Source organism: Amblyraja radiata, chromosome 19 (genome assembly GCF_010909765.2).
Source record: "Amblyraja radiata isolate CabotCenter1 chromosome 19, sAmbRad1.1.pri, whole genome shotgun sequence".
Lineage (NCBI taxonomy): Eukaryota > Metazoa > Chordata > Chondrichthyes > Rajiformes > Rajidae > Amblyraja > Amblyraja radiata.
In genome coordinates this window covers 18,465,106-18,492,486 of record NC_045974.1, presented here as the reverse complement: position 1 = coordinate 18,492,486, position 27,381 = coordinate 18,465,106, and the positions used below count along the sequence as shown (strand labels likewise).

The following is a 27,381-nucleotide window of genomic DNA, read 5'->3' as shown; positions in this document are numbered from 1 at the left end:
GGTTGTGCACCTGTAATAAGATGGAGTACCAAAAGCAGATTGTGAACCTTCTAACTTGGTGCCTAAACAACATCTTCTACCTCAATATCAGCAAGGAGATTGTGATTGACTTCAGGAAGCGAAGCAGTACACACACCCTGGTATACATTGATGACGCCGAAGTAGAGATGGTCGAAAGCTTCAAGTTCATAGGAATAAATGTCATCAGCAATTTGTCCTGGACCAGCCACATCAAAGTTATGGCCAAGAAAGCACACCAATGCCTCTACTTCCTTAAATGGCTTAGAAAGTTCTGCATGTCCCCAACAACCATCACCAACTTCTACAGATGCACTGTAGAAAGCATTTTACTTTGGATATACAGAGCAGAAACAGGCCCTTTCGCCCACCAATTATGCGCCGACCAGCAATCACCCAGTACACTAGCACTATCCTACACACGAGGGTCAATTTACAATTTACCAAAGTCAATTAACTTACAAACCTGTACGTCTTTGGAGGTTGAGAGGAAACCGTTCACCCGGAAAAACCTACGCAGTCTCAGAGAGAACGCACAAACTCCGTACAGACAGCACCCACACTCAAGATCGAAACCGGGTCTCTGGCACTGTAGCAGCGTCTCGACCATGGCGACACTGTGCCGCCCATTATATCAGGATGCATCACAGCCTGATTTTGGAACAGCTGCATTCAAGACCACAAAAAAACTGCAGAGAGTTTGAGATGTAGTCCGTCTAGACCATCACACAAACCAATCTCCTATCCATTCACATTGCCTCAGCAGGACCACCAGCATAATCAAGGGCCAGTCTCACCCCGGTCACTCACTCCAGATTCAGGGTCAGTTTATTCCCAGCTATTTTTTACAGGCAACTGAACAACCCCTCATCAGCTAGAGTGTGATCCTGACCTCCACGTCTACCTCTTTAATCAGACTTGACCAGACATTTCTTTGCACTAAATGTTGTACCCTTTATCGCTTAACTGTATATGGCTTGAATGTAATCATGTATAATCCTTGTTTTTAATTTATAAACTGGACAGCACACAACAAAAGCTTTTCATTGTACCTTGGTACACATGACAATAATAAACTAAACCTACATTAATCCCATATTTTATTCCTATTGCCATCAACACCCACCGCACCCCAGATACTCCCTCTCACCTACACATGAGCACCAATTTACAGCAGCCAATTAGCCTACAAACCTGCAGGTCTTTGTTGTGCAGGAAGAAACTTGAAGTGCAGGCTCTGCGATCATTTCGTTGAAGGCCTCCGCTCAGGCCAACGGGATCTCCTAGTTGCTTTAACCCCCCCTCCCATTCCCACACTGACCTGTCTGCCCTGGACTTCCTCCACTATCAGAGTGAGGCCTAATGCAAATTGGAGCAGCATCCCATATTTTGCTTGGGTAGCTTACAACCTAGTGGTATGAATATTGATTCCTCTAACATCAAATAACTGAACTAACATCAGTCTGAAGAAGGGTTTCGGCCCGAAACGTCGCCCATTTCCTTCGCTCCATAGATGCTGCTGCACCCGCTGAGTTTCTCCAGCATTTTTGTGTACCTTCGATCTTCCAGCATCTGCAGTTCCTTCTTGAACACTTTGTCTACTCCACTGCGATATCTCCGCAAGGTATGCCTACTTTGAAGAAGTTCTCCTCCTCTCTCCGGAGACAGTTTCACAACCTCCTCTCTAACCATCAGTCTGAAGAAGGGTTTCGGCCCGAAACGTCGCCTATTTCCTTTGCTCCATAGATGCTGCTGCACCCGCTGAGTTTCTCCAGCATTTTTGTGTACCTTCAAATAACCCTTGTTTCCCTCTTTCTCCATCCTTCCCCCATCCTAGTTCACCAACTAGTTTCACTGTCCTTCTGATTAATCTTATTGATTGTTTGCCTCCTTGTCACCTTCCCCTCAGCTGACTGTTTCCACTGACTGGTTAGCATGCAACAAAAGCTTTTCACTGTACCTCAGTACATGTGACAATACTAGACTGAACTAACAATGAACCATTCTACATTTCTTTATCATAGTCTGCTTTGATATGTCGTTTTCACACTTTACCCTTTCATATCTCCAGACTCCCTCGCTCCTGACTCTCAGGCTGAAGAAGGGTCTCGGCCCTAAACGTCACCCATTCCTTCTCTCCAGAGATGTTGCCTGTCCCGCTGTGTTAGTCCAGCATTTTGTGTCTATCTTAGGAAGAAACTGGAACCTACGTGTCAAAGAGACAATGTGCAAACTCCATACAGACATCATCTGATGTGAGGACTGAACTTGGCTCAATAAACCTATAAGGCAGCAGCTCTTCAAGCCAATGAGCCACCCTAAACTTATTATATTACTAAAATAAACTGTGGAGGAAGAACCGGGGAATGTACCAACATTATAAAAGACAACTTTAGGAATGACAATGGTAATTTTTTTAAATATACAAAGGGAATTCATGCTGTACAATAAACCCAGATAGATTAGTAGATACAAAAATCTTAGATCTGCTGAAATTAGAAAGAGCTGCATTTGATTTTCTATGTACACGACTAAGATTGCATGTTTGAATTAAATAGGACAGATTTTTCAAAAACTTAGAAGCATTTTACATCTATCAGGATCTTCACTTAACCATATCATTGCACTCATATAAGGATGTTTTCAATGATAATGGGTACAAGAGAAGATATGTCAACAATATGCAGTGAAACAAGAAATGCATATTTTACAATTGTTTAATTTTCACCACAATCACACATATATACACTAACTCTGGAACATAGTACACAAAAACTGATAATTCAACTGTTGCGTTGAATATTTTTAAACTTCAACTGTAATAAAGACCTGCAGTAACCAGGTTCAGAAGCATTCTCAAAGAGTCTGATGCATTTATATATTTTAAAATCCTGCAATTTAATCTGTACATCCAAATCAGGTAATCACTGTTTCATTGTAATGAAAAAGATGCTTGTTTATAGCAGATATAGACACAAAATGCTGGAATAACTCAGCGGGTCAGGCTGTATCTCTGGAGGAAATTGATAGGTGACGTTTCGGGACGGGAGCCCGAGTCCCAACCTGAAACATCACCTACCCATTTTCTCCAGAGATGCTGCCTGATCCACTGAGTTACTCCAGCAATTTGTGTCAATCACGGTTTCATATAGGTATATAACTCTATTCACCTTCAAAAATAAAGCTTGCTTCTTCCATCAGTATTATTTTATTAACACAACAGCAAGTGAATACATAAATGTGATTATCCAATTTTGTACTCCTCAACAGTGATTGATAGCACCTAGATTTTGTGTGAACAACAGTTGGATTTGTCCCTAATGACAAATTGAGAAGTAAGCTTTATAAGACCGATTTGTCTTTGCAATATTTATGATCGAGAGGTTGTAATTTGCATCATGATCTCAACATTATAAATAACAGTGAGAAAATTTGGCATAAATATCATTTTGTTTCAACGTTAAAGAGTTGCTGTACATTAAGAAAAACTAACAACCTAACATAAGAAAGCTCTATAAATAAAATAGCACATTTCAGTCACATTTAATTGAGAAATTTGTGAATGCATTAAATAGCAAGTAGGTTAAGTTTCCCATGCCAGTTTCCCAAGAACCATAAAGATTGCTTTTTGATTTAAGTCCTTATGTGTACAAGTATGCATTCGTTTAACACAAAAGAAACAAATGTTGCTGAAGACAAGTCTATAAATATATTATAAAGAAAAGCATGCATACCAAACCAACATAAATAGACAATTATATTTAATAAGGACAACCAGGAGGAAGAAATTGTGTGAAATTTGTGTCTGCATTGGTTTCTACCATTGCACCTCACCTTTCTACTTAATCCTCTGACATTATCTAGGTGTGGGTTAATAATTATGATTTACTTTAAATATATTTTAACATAACATTTGACTTGAATTTGTAAGCATTCTTAAACAACTCAAACTTATTCATCTAAGTTTCCATTATTTATTACTAACTTCCAAGTTATTACAAAATTCCATTAATTGTGTTATGAAACAAAATAATTTGTTCTTTTAATTAGTTTCACCAACTTGGTAAATAACTATATTTGAAAATATGGCCATGCCAAAAATGTGTGCTTTTTACATATCTCCATGAGGGAAAATATTAAAGATAACAGAACTGAATCAATAGTTACCTGTAACTACACATAACCACTTTTGTAAACATATTTATGCCACTGATGACCAGAAGAAGCTGTAAATACTGAACAGGCCAGGCAGCATACGTGGAGAAAGAAACTGAGTAAGTTTTGGGGGTTTGTGTCCTTGCATCAGGTCTAATAAAAACTTCAGCCATAAATGTCAACTGTTTCTTTGTTTGCTGAAATACCAAGCATTTGTTGCATTTTTCATTTTTATTTGAAATTACAAGATCTATAATAGTTTGTTTTGGGCCAACTTCTGAGAATTATAATACTTCAAGATATTCGTGGTATTCCTTTGCACTATGTTAAATTATTTCTATTCATGTTGGTGCGGCTCAGAAACATGGTCAGGCCACCAACCTCATGAAAATTGCAATACGTCCAGAGAGACCAGCCCGAAAATAAATGGCAAACTTCTGAGGTCCCGATTGAAACCTCTTCAATTTTGCACACCTTCCTGCATCAATTGAGGTCAGGTTTCTTGATGTCAAGAAAGAACAATCTCTACTGACTTTCTTTTTTGTTTTCTGCTACAAGAGAGACACTGGACTTGGGGGAGTGTGACCCTCTGTTGGTAGAAGACACAAAAATCACCATCGCCATAGATGGAGTCAAAGAGGCTCATCCTCATAATAACGCCCACATTCAAGATGGCGAGGAGGCATTAGCTTAAGTGGCATTCTTGATTAGTTTGCCCTATAACAGGATGCCATGAATGAATGAATGAATGAATGAATGAATGAATGAATGAATACGTTTATTGTCATTGCACAATACTGTGCAACGAAATTCCATTACATCTCCTCCGGTTAAAAACAATACAAACACGACAAACATTGACACATATGTACACTTATTAGTAAAAATAAATAACAGGATGCCATGCAGGAAAACATTTCCATTATAGGCACGATTTAGCAGGATAAACACTAACATCTAACCTTGCAGTGCCATAATTTATAACACTCATAAAGTCATAAGTGATAGGAGTAGAATTAGGCCATTCAACCCATCAAGTCTACTCCACCATTCAATCATGGCTGATCTATCTCTCCCTCCTAACCCCATTCTCTTGTCTTCTCCCCATAATCTCCGACACCTATACTAATCAAGAATCTATCCATCTCTGCCGTAAAAATATCCAGTGACTTGGCCTTCACAGCCTTCTGTGGCAAACAATTTCACAGATTCACCACCCTCTGACTAAAGAAATTTCTCCTTCCTAAAATAACATCCTTTAATTATGAGGCTATGACCTCTAGTCCTAGACTCCCCCACAAGTGGAAACATCCTCTCCACATCAACTCTATCCAAGCCTTTCACTATTCTGTACGTTTCAATTGGGTCCCCCCTCATTCATTAAAACTCCAGCGAGTACAAGCCCAGTGCCGACAAACGCTCATCATAGGTTAACCTACTCATTACTGGGATCATTCTTGTAAACCTCCTCTGGACCCTCTCAAGAGCCAGCACATCCTTCCTCAGATATGGTACCCGAAATTGCTCACAATATTCCAAACGCGGCCTTACCAACACCTTATAGAGCTTCAGCATTACATCCCTGTTTTTGTATACAAGCCCTCTTGAAATAAATGCTAGCATTGAGTTTGATTTCTTTACTACCGATTTAACTTGCAGATTAACATTTTGGGAAAGTTTTACACATGCTCTTCATTTAAACTCAGATACACATACACAATAATTCAAGAAACAGAAACCAAGTAAATCTATTCAAACCTGGGCAAACAATCACAAGATTGCGCAATATCATGTACTTTGTCCATTTCCCCAACCCCCCTCCTAATCCCCATATCCTCTGAAACACTGAAAACAGTGAATTCTCAATCCCCATATCCTCTGAAAATGCAATTATTAAACACCCATAGCCCTCTGAGGTATTCTAGATACTCTAGCTGGAGTTCCAACCTGATGGCATCTGTCAATCGTGTACATGTAAAGATCACTCTTCATGCAGAGACCTGTTGATAAACGTGGGAAGTACAATGGCAGATGGAATTTAATTTAAGAGTGAGGCGAAGCATTTTGGGAGAGCTAATAGAACAAGAAACTTATGCCTAGGAAAGAACTGCAGATGCTGGTTTAAATCGAAGATAAGACACAAAATGCTGGAGTAACTCAGCAGGACAGGCAGCATCTCTGGAGAGTAAGAATGGGTGACTTTTCGGGTCGAGACCCTTTATCAGACCTAAAGCTTGTATCTGAGATCTCTAAAACCAGCTGACAAATGTTTAAGGTAATATTTAAGAAGTTTAGAGGGGATTTAAGGAAGAATATTTTCCCCCAAATGGTGGTTGGATTCTGGAATGCACGCCCTGGAGTAGAGGCTCTCATAATATTTAATAAGTATCAAGAAGAGCATATGAATCTTCAAAGAATAAGTGGTAGCAGAGCAAGTGTTGGGCACTGAAAGTTCATAGTGGACAGAAAGGTCTGTTTCTGTGTTGTATGAAATTACTAATTGCTACTGCCTGCATCCTTCAAAACAAGATAAAATTCATCAACACAGTTAAATAACATTTGCTTGTATTTATGTGCAGTGATTTCACAAAGACGTCTCAAAGCGCTTTAGAGGACTGCTATAAAATAAAACTTGGCACTTAACCATACAAGCTGATTAGTCCATAGATTTGAAGCACTGTGCCAAGGGAGGCAAGAGAAGCATAGTTCTGCAAGGGAATTCCAGAGTTGAGGAGCTTGGCAGTTGGAACCATTAAATTGGACAACAACCAAGAGGCCAGAAAGAGGGGGATACATAGAAACATAGAAAATAGGTGCAGGAGTAGGCCATTCGGCCCTTCGAGCCTGCACCGCCATTCAATATGATCATGGCTGATCATCCAACTCAGTATCCTGTACCTGCCTTCTCTCCATACCCCCTGATCCCTTTAGCCACAAGGGCCACATCTAACTCCCTCTTAAATATAGCCAATGAACTGGCCTCAACTACCTTCTGGGGGAGAGAATTCCAGAGATTCACCACTCTCTGTGTGAAAAAAGTTTTCCTCATCTTGGTCCTAAAAGATTTCCCCCTTATCCTTAAACTGTGACCCCTTGTTCTGGACTTCCCCAACATCGGGAACAATCTTCCTGCATCTAGCCTGTCCAACCCCTTAAGAATTTTGTAAGCTTCTATAAGATCCCCCCTCAATCTTCTAAATTCTAGCGAGTACAAACCGAGTCTATCCAGTCTTTCTTCATATGAAAGTCCTGACATCCCAGGAATCAGTCTGGTGAACCTTCTCTGTACTCCCTCTATGGCAAGAATGTCTTTCCTCAGATTAGGAGACCAAAACTGTACGCAATACTCCTGTTGTGGTCTCACCAAGACCCTGTACAACTGCAGTAGAACCTCCCTGCTCCTATACTCAAATCCTTTTGCTATGAATGCTAGCATACCATTCGCTTTCTTCACTGCCTGCTGCACCTGCATGTCGACTTTCAATGACTGGTGTACCATGACACCCAGGTCTCGTTGCATCTCCCCCTTTCCTAATCGGCCACCATTCAGATAATAATCTACTTTCCTGTTTTTGCCACCAAAGTGGATAACCTCACATTTATCCACATTATACTGCATCTGCCATGTATTTGCCCACTCACCCAGCCTATCCAAGTCACCTTGCAGCCTCCTAGCATCCTCCTCACAGCTAACACTGCCCCCCAGCTTCGTGTCATCCGCAAACTTGGAGATGTTGCATTAAATTCCCTCGTCCAAATCCTTAATATATATTGTAAATAGCTGGGGTCCCAGAACTGAGCCTTGCGGTACCCCACTAGTCACTGCCTGCCATTGTGAAAAGGACCCGTTTACTCCTACTCTTTGCTTTCTGTCTGCCAGCCAGTTCTCTATCCACATCAATACTGAACCCCCAATACCATGTGCTTTAAGTTTGTATACTTGTATACAGATCACTAAAAAGCTGGAAGAGCTAAAGGAGAGTGCAAACAAAATGAAGTTCACAGCCTTGAAAGTATTAAAGAATGAGACTTAAAATTTGAGTCTTTGCCTGATAGAAGCCAACATAAAATAGGTGAGGGACAAAAATGCTGGAGAAACTCAGCGAGTGCAGCAGCATCTATGGAGCGAAGGAAATAGGCAACGTTTCGGGCCGAAACCCTTCTTCCTCGAGTGAAAACAAGGGTAGTTTGCAAAGGGAGAACAAGAGAGATTGATCAGAAACATGTTGACATTGGTTTTTACAACAAAGGCAGAGATTACATTTTCAGCAACAGAAAAATCAAGAAGAAACACAAAGTTGAAGGTGGAAATAAGCAAAATTAGTTATGATCCAGATGCACAATTTACAGTGCCAATCCTGGTCAAATATAACATAATCAGTTTTGAGAGGTGCCACAATGTAATCAATAATCAATGTCCAATGTCACTTTCCTCCCCAAAGTCCTTACTTTGGGGAGGAAAGTGACATTGTAAATTGATTATTTGCTTAAGAAAGAACAGCAGATGCTAGAAAAATCAAAGGTAGACAAAAATGCGGGAGAAACTCAGCGGGTGAAGCAACATCTATGGAGCGAAGGAACAGGCGACGTTTTGGGTCGAGACCCTTCTTCAGACTGATGTGGGGGGGGTGCAGGAAAAAGGAAGAGGCAGAGACAGTAGGCTGTGGGAGAGCTGGGAAGGGGAGGGGGAGTTGAGTAAACTACCCAAGTGAAATATGAGGTGCTGCTCCTCCAATTTATGGTGGGACTCACTCTGGCCATGGAGGAAGCCCAGGACAGAAAGGTCGGAATCGGAATGGGAGGGGGAGTTGAAGTGCTGAGCCAACGGGCGATCAGGTTGGTTATTGCGAACTGAGCGGAGGTGTTGGGCGAAGCAATCGCCAAGCCTGCGCTTGGTCTCACCGATGTAGAGCAGTTGAGACCAAGTCAAGAAGAGAAGTATGATGGTCATCAGTTTAGTGGAATTTATGGTAATGGGGAGGATAAACAGAGGAGAAGAACGCATGGACAGTTATTCAGGAAAGAGGAGTTTAGTGCAAAGACACAGAAAAGAAAGAAGCAGCTATTTGACATATTCCTCATTTGCTGTGAAGATGAGAATAATGCAGAGGTGAACTTTTGAAATAGTGAAGTCCACAGCCTACCTGTTATCATCATCATCATCATCATCATCAGCATATCTCTTTGTCTTGGTTCCCCTATAAGAAACATAGTTCAAATAAAAACATTTCCAGCATAAAATCTGTTTATTTTCTGTATCAGGACTCCTCCAATGTCATGAAAAATTCCAGTAATATGTGAATAGAAAAGATTGGCAATAATTAATTTAATCAAATTCTATTTGTCAGGATAGTTTGAATCAAAGCATTTAATTTTACATTAACTCATTAACCGTTGAACTCTGATGTGCTTGGTCTCAACTCTGATGTTTAAATCTAACAAAAATCACAATCTGTTTTTGAAGACCATCAGACGACTGACAATGAAATTGGAACTGTACTTGTAGATGTTCTCATTTAGTCATGGGTTCCCATGGAATAAACTGGAGACCATCGGGAACTTGCATTTTGTTCTTCACAACAGCAACAAATAATAATAGGCTTAAAAGAAATATGCAATGTGCATTAAATTATAATTTGAATTGTTATAGCCAGCAGGAGATTGTGTCTCACAATTTTTTTTAATTAACCAAGAAGGTCAATGAGGGCAAGGCAGTAGATATAGGCTTTATGGAGTTCAGCAAGGACTTCGATAAGGTTGATCCTTATGGGAACCTATTCACTCCTGTATTAGCTCTTTGCTCTTAATCTTAATCTTCTGCAAATTAATTGAATCAAGGGCTGATTTTGCTATTCGGCATATGATGAATTTTCAAGTCCACCATCAATTATATTTTTCTGAAACCCTATAAATATCTCTAAAAATTTCCTTCTGGTCATTTTTCATTATCCGGGTATTCATTTCAAGTGATTTCTGTGAAATTTATCTTCAGTGTAGCATAGAAAAAAATAACAAGTGTTGTGCAGCAAGAATCCAACAGAAATAGACAGAACGAACCAATAAGAATTTGCGAAGATGAGGTCAGATGAACAAGGGGGCAAATAGAATAATAATGAGCTATGACAAAAGTATCATGTACAAAGATAAAATGCATAAACACACCTGAATGTGTATGGTCTGGAAATGATGGAAATGAAGATGAATGGAATGTATGGGATGAAATGGTAAACTCCCCCTCCCAGCTCTCCCACAGCCTACTGTCTCTGCCTCTGGTAAATAAAGATGGCTGCAACTCAAGCGACAGCACATCCTTCCTCAGATATGGTGCCCAAAATGTAATGATGTAATGTTGAGGCTCAATAAGGCGCTGGTAAAGCCACATTTGGAATATTGTGGGTAATTTTGGGCACCATAAGGATGTGCTGGCTCTGGACAGGGTCCAGAGGAGGTTTACAAAAATGATCCCAGGAATGGGAAGGTTAACCTATGATGAGCGTTTATCGGCCCTGGGCCTGTACTCGCTGGAGTTTAGAAGAATGAGGGGGGGACCTCATTGAAATATACAGAATAGTGAAAGGCTTGGATAGAGTGGATGTGGAGCGGATGTTTTCACGAGTGGGAGAGTCTAGGACTACAGGTCATAGCCTCAGAATTAAAGGACGTACTTTTCAGCAGTAGACGAGGAGAAATTTCTTTAGTCAGAGGGTGGCCAATTTCTGGAATTGTTTGCCACAGAAGGCTGTGGAGGCCAAGTCAGTGGATATTTTTAAGGCAGATAGATAGATTCTTAATTAGTACAGTTGTCAGATGTAATGGGGAGAAGGCAGGAAAATGGGGTTAGGAGGGAGATAGATCAGCCATGATTGAATGGTGGAGTAGACTTGATGGGCTGAATGGCCTAATTCTACTCCTAACCCTTATGACCTTATGGGGCTGAGAACACATCCTTGAGGGGCACGGGTGTTGAAATTATAATAGTGTAGGACCAGGGAGATGGACCAGCGGGGACCTTTTGTGGTGGTGGCAAAACTGCAGAGGGTCATGTCTGCCTGGTAGACCGGAATTAATGTGTTTCATAACTAGTCTCTCAAAGCACTTCAGGATGGTGGGTGTCAAGGCCACTGGACGGTAGTCTTTAAGGCATAAAATCTTGCTTTTCTTCAGCACCAGAATGATAGTAATCTTCTTACAGCAGGTGGTTACCTCAGAATGGAGTAGGAAGAGATTAAAGATGTCAGTGAATACTCCTGCTAGTTTTTCAGATTTACCAAAATGTGGCCAAGGAGCAGAACGGTAGATGTTTTTATTGATGTGTAGCAGTGGTCGAGGGTGTTCTGTCCTCCAGCGGGACATGGTGGTAGCACTTTGGTGGAACGACCCTGATGTTGGCTTGATTGAAGTCTCTGGCTGCAATGACCAGGGCTTTGGACCTTTTGTCTCAAGGCTGTTGTTAGCAGAGTACAATTCATTCAGAGCAAGTGACTTCCCTCGGCAGGCAGTAGGGATGGCACTTCAATCAGATATTCCAGGTTTAGGGAGCATGAGCTCGCCAGGACTGCCACGTCTGAGCACAAGGAATTGATTAGAAGGCAGATCCCATCGCCTCTAACCTTGCCCAAAGACACCGTACGGTTCATCCAATGAAGGGAGAAGCCCTCGGGCTCAATGGCACAGTCAGGTTTGTCAGGTGTGACCTGTCTCTGTGTAAGAGACATAGGACATACCTGACAAACCTTGAGAGGGAGAAGGTAAAATCAGAAGTATCAGTATTGCAGTTGAACAAAGGGGACTATGGAGGCATGTGGGAGGAGCTGGCCAAAGTTGACTGGAAAGGGACCCTAGCAGGGATGACGGCGGAACAGCAATCGCAGGTATTTCTGGGGAAAATCTAGAAGATGCAGAATCATTTCATTCCAAAGAGGAAGAAAGATTTTAATGGGAGTAAAAGGCAAACGTGGCTGACAAGGGAAGTCAAGGACAGCATAAAAATTAAAAAATAGAAGACATATAACATAGTGAAGATGAGCGGGAGGCCAGAGGATTGGGAAACTTTTAAAGATCAACAGAAGGTAACTAAAAAGGCAATACGGGGAGAAAAGATGAAGTACAAAGGTAAGCTATCCAAGAATATAGAGGATAGTAAAAGCTTCTTTAGGCAAGTGAAGAGAAGGAAAAAAAATTGTTAAGACATGTGGGTCCCTTGAAGACAGAAACAAGTGAATTTATTATGGGGGGGAAAAGGAAATGGCAGAGGAATTGAACAGGTACTTTGGCTCTGTCTTCACTAAGGAAGACACAAACAATCTCCCAGAATTACTAGGGGACAGAGGACCAAGTGTGACAGAGGAAGTGAAGGAAATTCACATTAGTCAGGAAATGGTGTTGGGTAGACTGATGGGATTGAAGGCTGATAAATCCCTAGAGCCTGTTGGTCTGCATCCCAGGGTACTCAAGGAGGTGGCTCCAGAAATCATGGACACATTGGTGATCATTTGCCAATGTGCTTTAGATTCAGGATCAGTTCCTGTGGATTGGAGGGTAGCTAATGTTATCCCACTTTTTAAGAAAGGAGGGAGAGAAAAAGCAGGGATTTATTGACTAGTTAACCTAACATCGGTGGTGGGGAAGATGCTGGAGTTGATTATTTGGATAGCAGTAACAAGATCGGTCCAAATCAGCATGGATTTACGAAGGGGAAATCATGCTTGACTAATCTTCTGGATTTTTTTTAAGATGTAACTAGTAAAATTGAGTATATGGTATTGGGGGTGGGGTACGGACATGATTAGAAAATTGGTTGGCAGACAGGAAACAAAGAGTAGGAATTATCGGGTCCCTTTCAGAATGGCAGGCAGTGATTTGTGGGGTGCCGCAAGACTCGGTGCTGGGACCATAGCTATTTACAATATACATTAATGATTTAGATGAAGGAATTAAAAGTACTATTAGCAAATTTGCAGATGACACATAGCTGGGTGGCAGTGTGAACTGCGAAGAGGATGCTACGAGGATGCAGAGTGACTTGGACAGGTTGGGTGAGTGGGCAGATGCATGGCAGATACAGTATAATGTGGATAAATGTGAGGTTATCCACTTTGCCGGCAAGAACAGGAAGGCAGATAATTATCTGAATGGTAGACACAAAATGCTGGAATAACTCAGCGGGACAACCAGCATCTCTCGATAGAAGGAATGGGTGACGATTCAGGTCGAGATCCTTCTTCAGATTGATGTCAGGGGAGTGGGCGGGACAGAGATAAAATGTAGTCGAAGACAGTAAAACTGGTGGGAGAACTGGAAAGGGGAAGGGGGGGGGGGGGGGGGGAAGAGCTATTGGAGTTAGAGAAGTCAATGTTCATACCATTGAGGTGTAAGCTACCCAAGCGAAATATGAGGTGCTGTTCCTCCAATTTGTGTTGGGCCTCACTCTGACAATGGAGGAGGCCCATGACAGAAAGGTCAGATTGGGAATGGGAGGGAGAGTTAAAGTGCTGAGCAACCGGGAGATCAGGTAGGTTAAGGCGGACTGAGCGGAGGTGTTCAGCGAAACGATCGCCAAGCCTGCGCTTGGTCTCGCCTTAACATCTGGTCTCTGCAGAAAGCAGAACTGGGTGCAGATGGGAAGATGTGGCCAATAGTGGGATCCCGTTGGAGGTCGCGAAAATGTTGCAGGATTATATGCTGTATGCGATGGAAGGTGAGGACAAGGGGGACTTGTCCTTGTTATGAATGGGGGGAGGGGGAGCAAGAGTGGTGCTGCAGGATATCGAGGAGACACTAGTGAGAGCCTCATCTATAATGGAAGAGGGGAACCCTGGTTTCCTAAAGAATGAGGGCATCTCCGATGACCTGATATGGAAAACCTCATCCTGGGCGTAAATGCGGCGTAGACGGAGGAATTGGAAATAGGGGATAGAGTTTTTACAGGAAGCAGGATGGGAAATAGTATGGTCTAGATAGCTATGGGAGTCAGTGGATTTGTAAATTGAAGCAAGGGTTCTTTTTAGTACTATATTTATATAATTAACATAGACCTAAAATGCAAGGAATTGAGATGTACTAAACCTTGAATCAGAATCAAAAACTTGATCCAAAAAATATACAATATACATTCCAGGTTCACAGTGCCCTCCAATGGCGAATTTAAGTCCTACATTCTTTTATAGACCAATCACAAGCAACCCGAGCAAAAATAAGAAAATGTGTTGGAGATACGATGAACAGAATGGCTGCCTCGTATATCGTAGGAAAATAGGTTTTGATCATTAAAAATTAAGCCCATTGTGTCTGTGGCAGGAGGTGAAAAAAGGCTGCTTCTCCAGGTGTATGCGCCCTACTCCACAAAGGAATAGCTGATAACCAGTGAAGTCCGTAAGCTTAGGCTCACCAAGTTTCAAACCTGTCACAGGTGCAGACAATCCACATTTCTGTTATACCACAGCAAAAGATAGTCTTCCACTCAGTTTTACATGCAGAAGGCACACATCTTCAAGAATTAACTCAAAAAGCCCATATATATTAATCAGTCCTTTACAAATCATGCATCTGACAAAAACAAAGCCTCCCCAGTCAATTAAACCAGCCTGAAGATCACATGCATTCCAATGGCAATTTTCCCACCAATTGTCTGTGGAGTGAAAATGAAATCCTCGCTGGAGAGAGCTGAATGACATATACTCCAGTGTAATATGTCTGCAGTGATCTTACTCTGTTCTGGCATTGACATTTTTTTTTCGTTAAATAAACATTCAACGTGGGGCTAACTGGGAAAACTGCTCTCTAATTCAAAAAGAGAGCAAGGACAAGGATCATATCCAATGAAGCAAGTCCAAAAATAAATCGTGATGGGGAGGAAAGAATCTAGAAATCAAAGCCACCTCGGGGGCTCTGAAAGATCGGAGCATTAGGTGATCTCCCAGATCTGCCTGAAGAAGGGTCTCGACCCAAAACGTCACCCATTCATTCTCTCCACAGATGCTGCCTGTCCCAGAGTTACTCCAGAAATGTATGTCTATCTTCGGTGTAAAACAGCATCTGCAGTTCCTTCCTATACTTCTCAAATCCTCCTTCAGTTTCAGATATCTTTAATAATGTATTCAGTTGGTGATTTATTTTGAGCACTATTCTTAAGACCACCTTCAATAATAATATTAATGTAAACTGGGATTATTTTCATGTTAACTGTACATCAGTTATACCCATAAATTCTCTCCTCTCATTTCCCTTTCCATTCTTCTATACTGGGATTGAACGTCCATTGTATCCTAAAATGGACATTTTTCATTTGTCTTTCTCAATCTATTTTAATAACCCAGAAAACTCTTAATTACCGGCACACTTCCTCTAACATTCTGGTTATATGTTTACTCTGCATTTCTTTGAGCATTTTCAAACTGATTTTATCTGCCAATATTTTATTCCAATCCTTCTGGCCTAGTTTCCACTTAAATTTGAAGTAGAAAAATAGCATTTTACATGTTTGAATAGTCAACAAATCCATACAACACAGAAACAGGACCTTTGGGCCACCACATCCATGCCAACATTTTTCTTTCATGTCTTTCAATATTAAAAAATCTCATACTTGAATATACTCAATAACTCAGCCTCCATTCCACATGGGTAAAGAATCTTAACAAATCAAAGAATATTTTCTTCATCTTAGTCCCATGGATGGCTGACCCCAAAATTTAAGACTGTGTCTCCTAGTTCTGGACAGAAGCAGGGATAATTAACCCAACTTTTTTTAATTGTTCATGCCCTTAAGAACTATGTACATTTCATTGAAATCAGGTCTTACTCGACTAAACTCAACATCATTGTCAAAATCTGCTCATATGATAGACCCACCATCCCAGACATCTGGTGAATAGTTAGTTGCATTTCTCATCACAGAGCCTTCCTTTGGTAAGAGATGAGACAAGCATATAATATTCTAGATATGATCTAACCAATGATCTAATTAGAGCCAGCACCTTCACGTCTGTACTCAAACTGTATTAATGCCAAAATATCATTTGCCTTCAAAATTACTGGTTTTATTTGCATGTTACGTAATAGTATATTGTGTAAAATAAATTATCTTAAATGTCCCAATCATTTCTGCCTCCACCACTATGGCAGTGCCTTCTAACTGCCCACCATGTTCCGTGCAAAAAGAATTTGGCTGTTGCATCTCCTTTAAACTTTCCTCATGTGAACTTGAAATATGTGCTCTGGTCTTTGACATTTCCATCCCAGGAAAGTGAATCCGACTGTCTACGCAATCTCATAATTTTGTCTAATCTCTTATAGCTAATAGCCCCACAACCCAGGGAACATTCTAGTATTGTAGTAAACCTCTTCTGCACCCTATCTAAAGCCTCCACCGCTTCTTCAGTCAGCCGGAACTGCTCTCAATACTCCAAATGCAGCCTAACCAAACTCATACGCAATATGATTTTCTCAATCTAAACCTCCATACCCTACCGATGAAGGAGAGCATACTAAACAAGAGTCAGGGAACGGGTTCCCCTCTTCGACCTCATTCTTTAAGGAACGTGGGTTCCCCTCTTCGACTAGAGATAAGGCTCTCACCAGGGTCTCTTCTATACCCCTATCCCCCCACTAGTAACAAGGGCAGAGTCCCCCTTGTCCTCACCTTCCACCCTACCAGCCGTAACATACAACAGATAAACCTCTGACATTTCGCCACCTACAACGGGATCCCACCACTGGCCACATCCTCCCATCTCTTCCACTTTCGGCATTCCAGAGACCGCTTCCTCCGTAACTCCCTGGTCAATTCGTCCCTTCCCACCCAAACCACCCCCTCCCCATGTATTTTCCCTTGCAACCACAGAAAAAGCTACACTTATCACTTTACTTCCCCCTTTGACTCCATCCAAGGACCTAAGCAGTCTTTCCAGGTGCAGCAGAGGTTCACCTGCACCTCCTCCAACCTCATCTATTGCATCTGCTGCTCTACATCGGTGAGAGGAAGCGTAAGCTTGGCGATCGCTTCGCCCAACATTTCCGCTCAGTTCGCAATAACCAACCTGATCTCCCGGTGGCTCAGCACTTCAACTCCATGTCCCATTTCGATTCCGACCTGTCTGTCCTGGGCCTCCTCCATGGCTAGAGTGAGTCCCACCACAAATTGGAGGAGCAGCACCTCATATTTTGCTTGGGCAGTTTACACCCCAGCGGTATGAACATTGACTCTAATTTCAGGTAGTCCTTGCCGTCTCCCTCTTTCCCCTCCCCTTCCCAGCTCTCCTACAGCCCACTATCTCCGCCTCTTACTTTCTTCTTCTTCCACCCCCCCATCCCCACATCAGTCTGAAGAAGGGTCTCGACCCAAAATGTCACCTATTCCTTCGCTCCATAGATGCTGCCTCACCCGCTGAGTTTCTCCAGCATTTTTGTCTACCTTCGATTTTTCCAGCATCTGCAGTTCTTTCTTAAACAAGTCAGGAGTGTTTTTATACTCACATGTCCAAAAATGGAACAATTAAATTCTTACTTACAGAAGCAGCATAACAGATTTGAAAGCACAGCACTCAGCAGATAATATAATAAACAAAAAGTTCAATAAATATAAAACAATATAATGCAAAAACAAAGCAAACCCCAAAGATTCTTGTGCAGCCAAGCAGTTCATAATTTAGTAGGTGTTCGCAGTGTTCAAATAACCTGATGGTTGTTGGGAGGAAGGTGTTCCTGAACCTGGACATTACAGACTCCTATACCTTCAGCCTGATGGCAGGAGTGAAATGAGAGCATTGGCAGGGTTGTGTGGGTCCTTGATGCTGCCTGCCTTTTTGATACAGCACCTCTTCTACATCCCTTAAATGGAGGGCAGGTCGGTACCCTTGATGGACCGGGCAGCATTCACTATTTTTTGTAATCTTATTCGATCCTGGGCGTTCGAGTTGATAAACCACACCTTGATGCGACCTTGTTAACCAACCTACTTGTTTTGCCACTTTCAGGGAGTTATGGACTTGGACCAAAGATCTCTCTGCATGTCAATGCTGTTATGGGTCTTGCCAGTTACCGTATACTTCGCCTTATATGCCACCTTCCTAAGTGCAACATCTCATACTTGCTCGGATTAAACTCCGACTGCCATTTCAGTAACTGATCTATATCCCACTACATACTTTGACAACCTTTGTCCACAACTGAATGAATCTTTGGCATCATCTGCAAACTTACCCAACCCATCTACATTTACGTCCAAGTCGTTTATATATACATCACAACTACAGAGATTCCAGCACTAGAGACACACAATATCCAGCATTATCTTCACTCCCTTCTTAAACAAAGGAAAAATATTGGCTACACTCCAGTCCTCTGGGAGATCTTCAACAAAGATCTTCGTTAAGGCTCCAATAATCTCCACTTACAGTTTGCCAAATCAATGAAGTACTACTCTGCTGTAGACACCAGGACAAATTAATAGAAATACTACTTTCTTGACCTACCTGTAATCAGGCAACCTGCTTCCCGAATGTTCATCTCTCGGCCATTTGGAATTTTCACCATCCTGAATAGAATAGATTTTATGAAGAGAAAATAAAAAATTAAAATCTAGAATGCTGTGCCAGAATGGAAACAAATGTGTTGGAGTGATACCTGCTGAGCATAACTATTACATTCCCCAAAATGTCGAATTTCATCATTTGGCAAATAATGTAAAATGTTTCAAGCCCAAATCCACTCGGGTGCAGGATTTCTCAGTTGTAATATTTCAATGACAACATGGACCATTTTTTTTCTCCCTTCAGGATGGAAGATGAAGTGCCTAGTGTTCAGAGAAACGGTTGCCAAGTCTACTCTTGGTCGCGCCAAGTAACGTCAACTGCAACCAAGGTAGATTGGACATTAATTTCGCTGAACGCCTTTGCTCAATCCACCTTGGCCTATGTGATCTCCCGATTACCAAACATTTTAACTTCTGTTTCGATTCCAATACTGGCCTTTCTGTCCTGGGCCTCCTCCATTGTGAGAGTGATTCCAAATACTAAATGGAGTAACAGAACCTCATATTTAGCTTGGGCAGCTTACAACCCCAACGGTATGAATATTGATTTCTCGAACTTCAAGCAACCCTTGCATCCTCTCTCTTTCTCTGTTCCTCCCCCACCCTAATCGTTGTACTAGTTTCACTGTCATCCTGTTGAGTGTCACTGCCTATACAATTCATTATCACCTACCCCACAGCCAACAATGGACCATTGTGGGCTCTAACTTTCCTTAATCATCATTTCTTTTTGCATATCTTTCTATGCGTAATAGTTCCATATGCCATCTATATCTCTCATTTCCCTATCCCCTGACTCTCGGTCGGCTATTCCTTTTCTCCAGAGATGCTGCCTGACCCGCTGAGTTACTCCAGCTTTTTGTGTCGTATAACACATTGGTTCAGTTTCAACTGGTGGATTGTGGACATTTCTGATGATTACATTTGAAGACTTTGTAGATGGTACAGAAAATATTACAAAGGTTGCTAACATATTGAAAGATTAGTCAAGCACAGACTGAAAACCCAGGGTTCACCTGGAGCAGAAAATAATGAGAAAATAGAAAATGTCATCAATAGAAATAATTCAAAAGCCACAATTTATATTAGCTGAAGAGTCGGTAACATTTATATAAAAAATGTAAATACTCATTAGAATTTGTCATTCTGTACCCAAAAAGATGTTAGCGAGATTCAATAGCTCCCTTCAAAAGGGAATTGGATTTAAAATAAAATACAGGGATATCAGTTTGGGATGGTGGAATTAACTGAGCGCCTTTTTCTCTGGTGTCCTATCAAACAATTATTTAATTTGGAGATAGTCTCCATAAATATGAATTGACTTAATTTACTTGTTAAAATAGCCAGAAAGGTAGAATAATAGACAATAGGTGCAGGAGTAGGCCATTTGGTCCTTCAAGCCAGCACAGCCATTCACTATCATCATGGTTAGGTATGTTTTTATTGAATCTTTCTTTCAAGCATAACCCATATCTGAATTATTGTAGCGGTGACTGTATGAAATTACATGCAGTGCAAAATGCAAGGAAAAATAATTTAAGTTATTGAGATCAGCACGGTCAGGAGGAAACCAATGGTAGATGGAGGTTAGCACTGGAATGGAACACAACCAAAGTGCTGCCATTTTGAGATCATTTGCATTTTTTTTTTTAAAAGCTGTTGTTCATTTTTCAACAGGGTGCAAAACAATTGTTTAGGAAATTTCTCAATATCCACTCTTCAAAAGAACTATGGCCATAAGAATTATACCCAGGCAGACCAAGTTCGAGAAACTGTGCACAATTACAGGAGAACCAATAGCAGAACACTAATGCACGGTTGGTATGTTGCAGCTAGAGACAAGAGTAGAGTACAAGTTCTGTATTTTCCAGCTACAATTAAACCATAAACATCCAAGATAACAGGAGAGCTAGGAAGTCATAAGGTAGCACTGCTGTGATGCAAATTGGTGGGAAATAATAGTTGAGAAAAGGCAAGTGAGAATTAAAGTGATTTTACCATTTGAACTGTGGGTTATCATGTTACCCAATGAACTCTTCCCTACAAGATTTCAGGGAAATTAATATACTGCTCCTATTTACGTGTTCTTGTAGATACATATTTGAAAGATCAAGGAAATAAGGGTTATGAGGAAACAGCAAAGAGACGAGGCCAGCATAGATCAGCCATGGCCATATTGAATGGGTGAGCAGGCTTGAGGGGCCTAGTGGCTTATTCCTACTTCCATTTTCTGTTTCTGTAATGAGAGAAAACCGTGGAAACATTTCTGTTGACTTTAAAACAAAACATTTAGGATAGTGATTAGAATTGCCTTATACTTTATCATATACAGAATAAATTAGATAAATTATACTCTAACTGTTAGAAGGGGGTTCAATGTTCAACTCATTAGTATTGGTTCTAGTGTAGGCAACTCTGCAAATTGAACAGGTTTCATCAATACTAAAGCTTTTCAGCCAGAGAAAGCAGTAGAAACAAAAACTAGCATGGTAAAATACAAATCAAGGCTACAATTCAAGTGCTGGACTGTGGTATTAGGCTGGATTTCTCCTCAACACAGACCCAATGGGTCAATGGGTGCTTGTTATTGATAATATTCTAGATTCCATAAATAAAAGTATCATTTTAGGCACAGATAATAATCTTTTTTAAAGGTTATCTTTACCCATGAACCAGTTTTGAGTGGTGGACCAAATCGCCGGCCATGTCCAGGATCACGGTTGTCAGCAGAATATCCTCGATAACTGTCTGAATGGTTGTAATAATCATAATCACGGCTCGTATCACCTCTTCCTCTTCCTCTTCCACCATGGTCACAATCCGGCCTCCTCTGTATTATTTGTACTGTTCTTTGAAATTCCTGCCAGAATACCAAAATATCCTTATTGTTGCATTTTTTTCCCCTTACAAAAAAGGAACATCACAAAGAACAGTGATTAATCAAACAGCCCCCCAATGAATAAATGTTTTAAATAATATTAAGTGGCAGCAAACTATTCAACAGTGGATTGTGCTGATCAATTCCTGCCCAGCTATTTTCAAAGCAGAGAGTGTTACTTGTCAGTAATCAATAACAAAAAGAAAACCTTCCCCTTCAGATCCCCTTTACTTCCTCACCACTTAAAACTATGCCCACTTGTTTTTAATAGCTCTACCATGGGGGAAAGTGTTGACTATCTACTGATCTATGCATCATAATTGCAAGTAGCATCAGGTAATCCTCCTTCTTCCTTCAATACAGGGTAACAAGCCCAGTCTATTCAATCTTTCCCCATAACTAAAGATCTTCAATCTAAGTGACACACTGGTGAATCTCATCTTCAAAACACATGCAGTCTAACTGGTGTTTTGTAAAGTTGCAGCATAACATCCCCACTTTTATATTCTATGCCACTGGCCCTTGAATGCAAGCAAGCCCCAAGCAACCAGTGCTGCCACTTATAGAGAACTATGGATTTAGATCCTTCAATCTTTCCTGCATCAACATTTTTTATGGCCTCCCATTTATGGCTTAAATTCCATCTGCCGATGATCCACCCAACTTTGCAACTCATCTATATCCTGTCATAGCCTTTAAAGACCTTACTTGCTACGCACAACAGAATGACTGACTATTTACAACACGAGTCACTGGTTTTGTGAGTGACTGGTTTCAAAAAAGTCTGTCATTATGCATGGTATTTAGTAAATCAAATGTTTCTCTTAACATCAGCATGCATTGTGCAAATTTGATTTTAAATTGTTTATAGATGTCAACAATTTGCTATATATGAGCACTAGCTTATAACAAATTAGAGAAAAAAAGATTGAATAGGATTTTAACTAGTTACGTTTTAAAGATATTTAAAGGTTTGCTAAGAGTTCATGGTTTGTTAGAACTCTAGCTCCTTTTACACATTTCCTTACACATTGGGTTGCAACCTGGTGCTAGACAGCTATTTTAAGAAGATCCCCATGACCTTGGAAGGGGCAGTACAAATTATTTTTTAAATATTGTTGGTGGAACATAGGCATGGACCTGAAAACAGACTTAAACCAAGCTTTAAAAAGTTGCAAGGTAAATGTATCTTTGTTACAATTGGATCTGTGAGTTATGGGTCTGACCCAGTGATTAATTTTGTACTTCCCTGTTCTGGAAACAAACTATAAAAATATTCACAGTGAATTTGGAAGTTAGTAAATGGAGTGCAGGGAGTGAAGACCTACCCAAGATTTTTGGTGATTAGAAGGCTGTTAGTAGCAGTCCCCTAGGGTCGATTTCTCCCTTGCCTAAACTAGCCATGTGATTGGCAGTAAAAAGAAAAGCTCTACACTTGCAAGAAGATGTGGATAACTAGAATTTAACACAGACATGTATCAGATATGCATCTAGGAAAGTGTAACAAGGCAAGAAAATACATACGCATTGGAGGATAGTTGTCTAGATGAGGAATAAACTATCTTTGAAATATACATATATATACCTTTGAAGGTAATAGCATCGATCAATAAGATGTGTAGAAAGGAACGTCCAAGATAGACACAAAATGTTGGAGTAAGATGGTTGAAAACGCACTTGGGATACTTTCCTTTATTACTCAAAAGCATAGAAAATAGAAGCAAAAAGGTGAAGCTATAATTGTGTATCTCATACAGAACTGCATACAGTTCTGTTCATACATTATGAGAACGATGTAATTGAGCTGGAGTGCATGCATAAGAGATAAACCAAGACATATCCCAATGAGAAAACTGAAGATGCAATTAAAGATTGTTAAATTCTATCTTTTTTTTAAATAATGGACAGAGAAGGTAGAAGAGGGAAGATTCTCCCCTCACAACTAAAATTATGAGGGGTCTAGAAAGAAGACAGAGGACCCATTAGCAGAAGCATAGTTAAGGACGGGGCATATATTTAGACATTGGTGGAAAATAAAGGTAGAAAACATTTTCACTCAAAGAATGGTTGAGGTTTGGAACTTACAGCCTGAAAAGGTGGCAGAGATAGCAATCCAATTCACATTTAGTAAGTACGTATGGCTACTTAGGTGGCTACAGACTAAGTGCAGGAATGTGATGAGGATGGGAAGTACTTTTTCAACATGAACACTAAGTTCTGAATGATCATATTATAGATTTTATAGTTGAATAATGCACTTATTTCATGCTTCAAGTGGAATGAATGCAGCAATATTTACAAAATATAAATAGACCCTAGCTTTGGCACATCTTATGTATACAGGTAAAAAAAGACAGCTCAATCATTACAAAACATACTGCATTGTGGGGTCTTCCAGGATGAAAATGGCCTCGCTGATTTCTTTCACCACATTGTGACCGGGATCCAGACCACATACCCTTAATGTGTCGCTTAGCTGCAAAGGAAAAAAAGTAATTCAAAGCATGAACTGATGAACTGAACGACTGACAAACATAATTTAATTTTCATTGCAGGAATATTAGGCTGACTTTTCATAAGATGGCATATTGGAGAGTTGACTGCTGCAGAAATGACAGATTCCATACCATCAGGTCTCTGCTGGAAAGAATTGGATCATCCAGCCTATCATATCACGTTTCAGAAAACCACCAACATTTCTGTTTCTCACCTTCATCTAATTCTGGGATGTGTGGTCCATCTACCCAAATTCAGAACCCAAGGATATTCCTGCAGAGTAGACTTGCAAAGTAGCATGTACCAGATTTTCCACCTATTCTGCCTTTCTCTTTAACTCGGCTGTGTTTTTTGAAATTCACACCTCAATTTACACCCCATTTCGCTTTGATGTCAGCATAGTTATGGGCTTTCTTTAGTTTAAAACACTTAAGCCCGTCCCAATTAGGCAATTTTTTTGGCAACTACAGGCGACTAGGCTGTCGCCACATGGTCGCGGGGTGACGCCTGTATGGTTGGGAGTAGTCTCCTCAAGTCGCCTAAAGACTTGTAACGTTTTTCTGGTCGCTGCTGGATTTTGAAATGTTCAAAACTTTTTGGCGACTGTGGGCTTGACGTAGGTTGTTTTCTCCTGTCGTAGGTGCTGTCATAGGTCGTCGCCAGGATGACGCAGGTTGTCGCCAGGTGACGTTGGTTGTCGCCGGGTGCGGACTTTGGGAATTCCATTGGAGACTACCTACGTCAACCGGCGGCAGGTACCGGCAACTTAATTGTCTTCAGTTGTCGCCGACAGGGTCGTTGCTTGTTGTAGCTTGTCGCAGGTGGATGTAAGTTGACTTTGGTTGTCATAGGTTGTCGCCTGTGTGGTCGTAGGTTGTCGTAGGTGTGGTCTTATGTGGGCGTGCTAATGGGTCGCTGGTTGTCGGTAGCTTGCCGTAGATTGACGTATACTAGGTGGTAAGTTGTCGTAGCTTGTTGTAGATATTGTCGTGGTGGGGGGTCCAGTCAACGCTTTTTTAGCGACGTGCTACGACTGTGACAGTTGCCGGAAAAAAAATCGTCTGTGGGACAGGGCCTTTACTGTATTTCGGGTGGCTTGACATATGCAATACTTATGAAAATCTAATGACAAAAGCAAAGTAGATTATATACAGAAACATAGAAAATAGGTGCAGGAGTAGGCCATTCGGCCCTTCGAGCCTGCACTGCCATTCAATATGATCATGGCTGATCATCCAACTCAGTATCCTATACCTGCCTTCTCTCCATACCCCCTGATCCCTTTAGCCACCAGGGCCACATCTAACTCCCTCTTAAATATAGTCAATGAATTGGCCTCAACTACCTTCTGTGGCAGAGAATTCCAGAGATTCACCACTCTCTGTGTGAACAATGTTTTTCTCATCTCGGTCCTAAAAGATTTCCCCCTTATCCTTAAACTGTGACCCCTTGTTCTGGACTTCCCCAACATCGGGCACAATCTTCCTGCATCTAGCCTGTCCAACCCCTTAAGAATTTTGTACGTTTCTATAAGATCCCCCCTCAATCTTCTAAATTCTAGCGAGTACAAGCTGAGTCTATCCAGTCTTTCTTCATATGAAAGTCCTGACATCCCAGGAATCAGTCTGGTGAACCTTCTTTGTACTCCCTCTATGGCAAGAATGTCTTTCCTCAGATTAGGAGACCAAAACTGTACGCAATACTCCAGGTGTGGTCTCACCTGTACAACTGCAGTAGAACCTACCTGCTCCTATACTCAAATCCTTTTGCTATGAATGCTAACATACCATTCGCTTTCTTCACTACCTGCTGCACCTGCATGCCTATTTTCAAGGACTGGTGTACCATGACACCCAGGTCTCGTTGCATCTCCCCTTTTCCTAATCGGCCACCATTCAGATAGTCTACTTTCCTGTTTTTGCCACCAAAGTGGATAACCTCACATTTATCCACATTATACTGCATCTGCCATGCATTTGCTCACTCACCCAGCCTATCCAAGTCACTTTGCAGCCTCCTAGCATCCTCCTCACAGCTAACACTGCCCCCCAGCTTCGTGTCATCCGCAAACTTGGAGATGTTGCATTCAATACCCTCGTCCAAATCATTAATATATATTGTAAATAGCTGGGGTCCCAGCACTGAGCCTTGCGGTACCCCACTAGTCACTGCCTGCCATTGTGAAAAGGACCCGTTTACTCCTACTCTTTGCATCCTGTCTACCAGCCAGTTCTCTATCCACATCAATACTGAACCCCCAATACCATGTGCTTTAAGTTTGTATACTGATCTCTTATGTGGGACCTCGTCAAAAGCCTTCTGAAAGTCCAGATATAACACATCCATTGGTTCTCCCTTATCCACTCTACTAGTTACATCCTCTAAAAATTCTATCAGATTCGTCAGACATGATTTACCTTTCATAAATCCATGCTGACTTTGTCCAATGATTTCACCACTTTCCAAATGTGCTGCTATCCCATCTTTTATAACTGACTCTAGCAGTTTCCCCACTACCGAAGTTAGACTAACTGGTCTGTAATTCCCCGTTTTCTCTTTTCCTCCCTTTTTAAAAAGTGGGGTTACATTAGCTACCCTCCAATCCTCAGGAACTACTCCAGAATCTAAAGAGTTTTGAAAAATTATCACTAATGCATCCACTATTTCTGGGGCTACTTCCTTAAGTACTCTGGGATGGAAGCCTATCTGGCCCTATTCAAGCTAACCACTGTAGAATGAAAGTGAACTATAAAGTTGACGCAGCATTATGTCCATTTTATCAATCAATCAATTTTATTTGTATAGCTCATTTAAAAACAACTCGCGTTGACCGAAGTGCTGTACATCAGAGCAGATACTAATGTGCTACATACAAAGGTACACAGACCTAACAATACATACATAAACTGTTTACTGCGCCCCTTCAGAGGGCCTAAAAAAGCCGCTAGGGAGTAGAAATAGGTTTTGAGCCTCAATTTAAAGGAGTGGATGGAGGGGGCAGTTCTCATGAGGAGAGGGATGTTCCACGGCTTAGGTGCTGCAACCGCAAAAGCGCGGTCATCCCCGAGCTTAAACCAGACCGCGGGATAGTCAGTAGCCCCAAGTCGGTCGACTTGAGGGACCTGGAGGTAGAATGGTGGGTTGGAATAATTTTGATATGGGGGGGCGGGGGTGCAAGCCCGTTAAGTGCTTTGTATACGAATAAGAGTAGCTTGAAGTTTATTCTGTACCGTACCGGGAGCCAGTGGAGAGGCCAGAATCGGGTGATGTGGTCCCTTTTACGGGTACCCGTCAGAAGTCTCGC

At 41.3% G+C, this 27,381-nt stretch overlaps 1 protein-coding gene across 10 annotated transcripts in view; it reads right to left on the bottom strand.

Moving 5' to 3' along the window:
• Nucleotides 1–27,381, bottom strand: part of pphln1 (periphilin 1) — an 84,545-nt gene that overhangs the window by 53,803 nt on the left and 3,361 nt on the right. For 5 of the 10 annotated variants that reach the window (XM_033037835.1, XM_033037829.1, XM_033037838.1 and 2 more), the window contains exons 2-5: nucleotides 23,960–24,057; nucleotides 21,369–21,563; nucleotides 18,645–18,706; nucleotides 9,318–9,371 (exon numbers count right to left, since the gene is read on the bottom strand). In XM_033037835.1, coding sequence (XP_032893726.1) covers nucleotides 9,318–9,371; nucleotides 18,645–18,706; nucleotides 21,369–21,563; nucleotides 23,960–24,037 — 389 coding nt within the window. In that variant the 5' untranslated portion in view covers nucleotides 24,038–24,057. The remainder of the gene's footprint in view (nucleotides 1–9,317; nucleotides 9,372–18,644; nucleotides 18,707–21,368; nucleotides 21,564–23,959; nucleotides 24,058–27,381) is intronic. The other 5 variants (XM_033037830.1, XM_033037833.1, XM_033037831.1 and 2 more) reach the window with 4 other exon arrangements.